Below are 3109 nucleotides of genomic sequence, written 5' to 3' on the forward strand. Positions count from 1 at the left end.
TAAAAGAAATTCTTCATTAAATCATTGGTATTCTTTGTGGAAAATTCTTGGAATGTATATATCATTCTCTTTTTCTATAAGTTGAGAGATATTGAATCCTCACATGCAATATTTAGTTGTATGGATGAAGTGCTCATTATTCAGATAGTTTGAATTAAAATAAACGAGAATTGTAGATTAAGGAGAAATAGATGAAGAGAGACAAGACGAGAGGAACATATAGAAGTAGGATGAGGTTATAGGGCTAAGATTGAACGTAACACCAACTGAAAAACGACATGACAGAAATTCTGCGTATTGAAAAGGAAAAGATTGAGAGATAGAAAACATGGAATGGATAGTTCTACACATGCAAACAAAAGTGGCTAAGTTGTTTCAAACATACTGAAGAACTTTATTCTTTGTCTTCTTTTATTATCAATTGCACTAATTAAACTGCAATAAGTTGTCTTCGAGCTTCAATTCTTATCTCTTCTTTCATTTTCCTTATGAACTCTTCAAACTTTCTGTTCAGTTCATCAGTATTTAATAACTCTTCATTGTTTGTTGTGGTAGTTGTTTCTGCAAGTTCATCATCTAGTGCCATCTCAACCTCACTATCTGATTCTCCTTCTTTGATATCCTCGTCTGTAATGTAACCTTCACTTTCTCTTCCTTCGGTTTTGGTGTCTTGTTCTTGATCTTCATCTTCTGAAACTTCTTCACTGTATTCCTCTTGCCCCTGTTGTTCTTCAACCACCAGACAAACATTCTCTGGGGACGCAAAACTTTCGACCAGAGGAGCAACTACCATGTCAGAAACTGTTGTTGTTTTTGTCTCTGACAGATTGGAAGGTAGAAGCTGGTCAAAGTCAGAATCTGAAGAGCTCATGAGTGACGTCTTGGCTACAAATGCAAGGATTCCGTTACAAATGAGGAACATGTATTTTCTCTCAATGGTGTGAGTGAACATGGAGAAAAGGCACGTGGAGAAGTAGACATTGAAGGAATGAGGGTGTGTGGAAAAGCCAGAAGAGTACCAAACAAAAACAGAAAACACAGAAACTGAGAGAACAAACTGCAAAGTTCTTTTCAAAAACTGTTTGTTGCTGAAATATTCCCTCAAAACCTGATCCTTCCTTTTGTTTTGATCCATAGCTGCTACCTAAACCCTTTGCAAAACAAAACTCAGAGAATGTAAACTGGTTGAAGATTTTTGAGAGTTTGAGGAGATGAGTTTGAAGTGAATGATGAATAGTGTTTCTATAGTTTGTGTCTTGGTGTGGAGTGAACAATGAACTTCATGCTCGCATGTATTTATACTAACCTAAAGCTATAATGGTTTAACGGATTGTTACGTAACTTGGCCAAATGGCCTAATTTTATGGATGGTACGGACACGAGAAAGATATACACAAGAAATTTTTCAAAACTCGTCATAATTACATAACATTATTGGAAGTTTCAAATTGTGTTCCTAATATCAAATTTTGACATCAGTTGCTATAACAACAATAGACCAAAACAAAATAAAAAGAGACAATAACTGCTTCGGAAAAAGAGAGGAAGTAAATAATGGAAAAGAAGTGAAGGTTCTAGGTGTCACCTTTGTTCCTCATGAGCTTGGTAAAAGAAAAAAAAATTATTTGGCGCTTCATTTCCCCCAACATTGCATACTCAATAATTTGTGTACATTCAGAAATTCGTGGACCCTATTACGCATTATCATTTGAGGGCTACCACATCTTCTGCTACCATTTGTTTCATGCTTTTTGTCTTAGATTTAACATTTTTTGGAAAAAAACTAACAATAAAAATAAGATACATAAACAAGTAAACAAATAACAAGTAAACATCGGATACCATTTGTTATACCACTTGTTAGGTCTTTAGAGGAGGAGAGTTCACTAGGAATATAATATGAATGAGACGTGAGTTCAATCACATAAAGTATTAACATAACGCTCAACTCGAAATCTTAAAACAATAGATTTATAGGTCTTTATCATTATATAATACTTTACTTTCTTATTTCTAATCAATATGAAACTTATTATCACACTTGAATTCGTAATATATAGTTACACCATAAAATATTTGTGAATGTGAGAACAACTAATAAACTTGGTAAAGGAAATTGATCTAAGTTTAGAAAAGGTGTTGGACAATTGTGATGAAGTGATGAGTATGTTACCACGACCACATAGTCATTCCACAATTATTGAGATATTTTAAGTACAATAATAGAGTACAAAAATGTGTGGATGTAGACACTAATTATAGTTTATCATCATCGATGTTGAAGCTTCTCTAGCCAAAACCTTTTTGAATACGTGACCACGTGTCATGTTTGTCCTATAAATAGTTGAATCAACCCCTTCTGGATTCGATATTTGAAGCTTCAATCCTTGAATGATGCAATATGATCCATTATTATCCAACCCCATACACTTGTCTCAACCACAACACCCAAAACGTCCAAGTAACTCTTTCGTAACCACTTCATATATGAATGGAAACTATGTTTTAAAAATAAAGCAATTAATGTGATTGCAATGTTAATACAATTTTTAGCTTTTCTTTTCACAGATTCTGAGCATTCTTTTTCTTCACTTGTGGCATTTATCAATGTTCTATACAACTCAGCCAATCAAATGATACTTTGATATATAAGAAAACACAATGATTATTTTTTTTCCTGCCATAATAGGTTTTATATTGATTATAATATCATTTTTATAATGAGTACATCATTTTATATTATTTTTCATGACAATAAAATAAGAAAAAGTAAGTAAAATAGAACTTATGTCATTTAATTAATAAAAAACTTAAATAAGAGATACTTAATTTAAAAAAATTTAAAACTTTTGAATACTGAAACACAAAAATTTAACAATAATTTAATTAAAAACATTTAGCTTTATTAGGCATACGAAACATATCTAAACATAAAAGTAAAACTCCTAGAAAATTATATATATATATATATATATATATATATATATATATATATATATATATATATATATATATATATATATATATATATATACACACTTTTTAGCTAAGCATATCACGAGATTGTTCCGTGTTATTGCAAGATAACAATTATCAAATCATTTTTATT

The 3109-nt window shown here is 31.1% G+C and overlaps 1 protein-coding gene across 1 annotated transcript; it reads right to left on the reverse strand.

Moving 5' to 3' along the window:
• Positions 1-218: 218 nt before the first annotated feature.
• Positions 219-1255, reverse strand: LOC114188587 (uncharacterized). Its single transcript, XM_028077158.2, has one exon. The coding sequence runs from the start codon at positions 1133-1135 to the stop codon at positions 431-433; it is 705 nt and encodes a 234-aa protein (XP_027932959.1). The 5' UTR covers positions 1136-1255; the 3' UTR covers positions 219-430.
• Between the last annotated feature and the right edge of the window lie 1854 nt (positions 1256-3109).

This window comes from Vigna unguiculata, chromosome 6, assembly GCF_037176805.1.
Source record: "Vigna unguiculata cultivar grain cowpea cultivar isolate G323 ecotype 2 chromosome 6, ASM3717680v1, whole genome shotgun sequence".
NCBI classification, from domain to species: domain Eukaryota; kingdom Viridiplantae; phylum Streptophyta; class Magnoliopsida; order Fabales; family Fabaceae; genus Vigna; species Vigna unguiculata.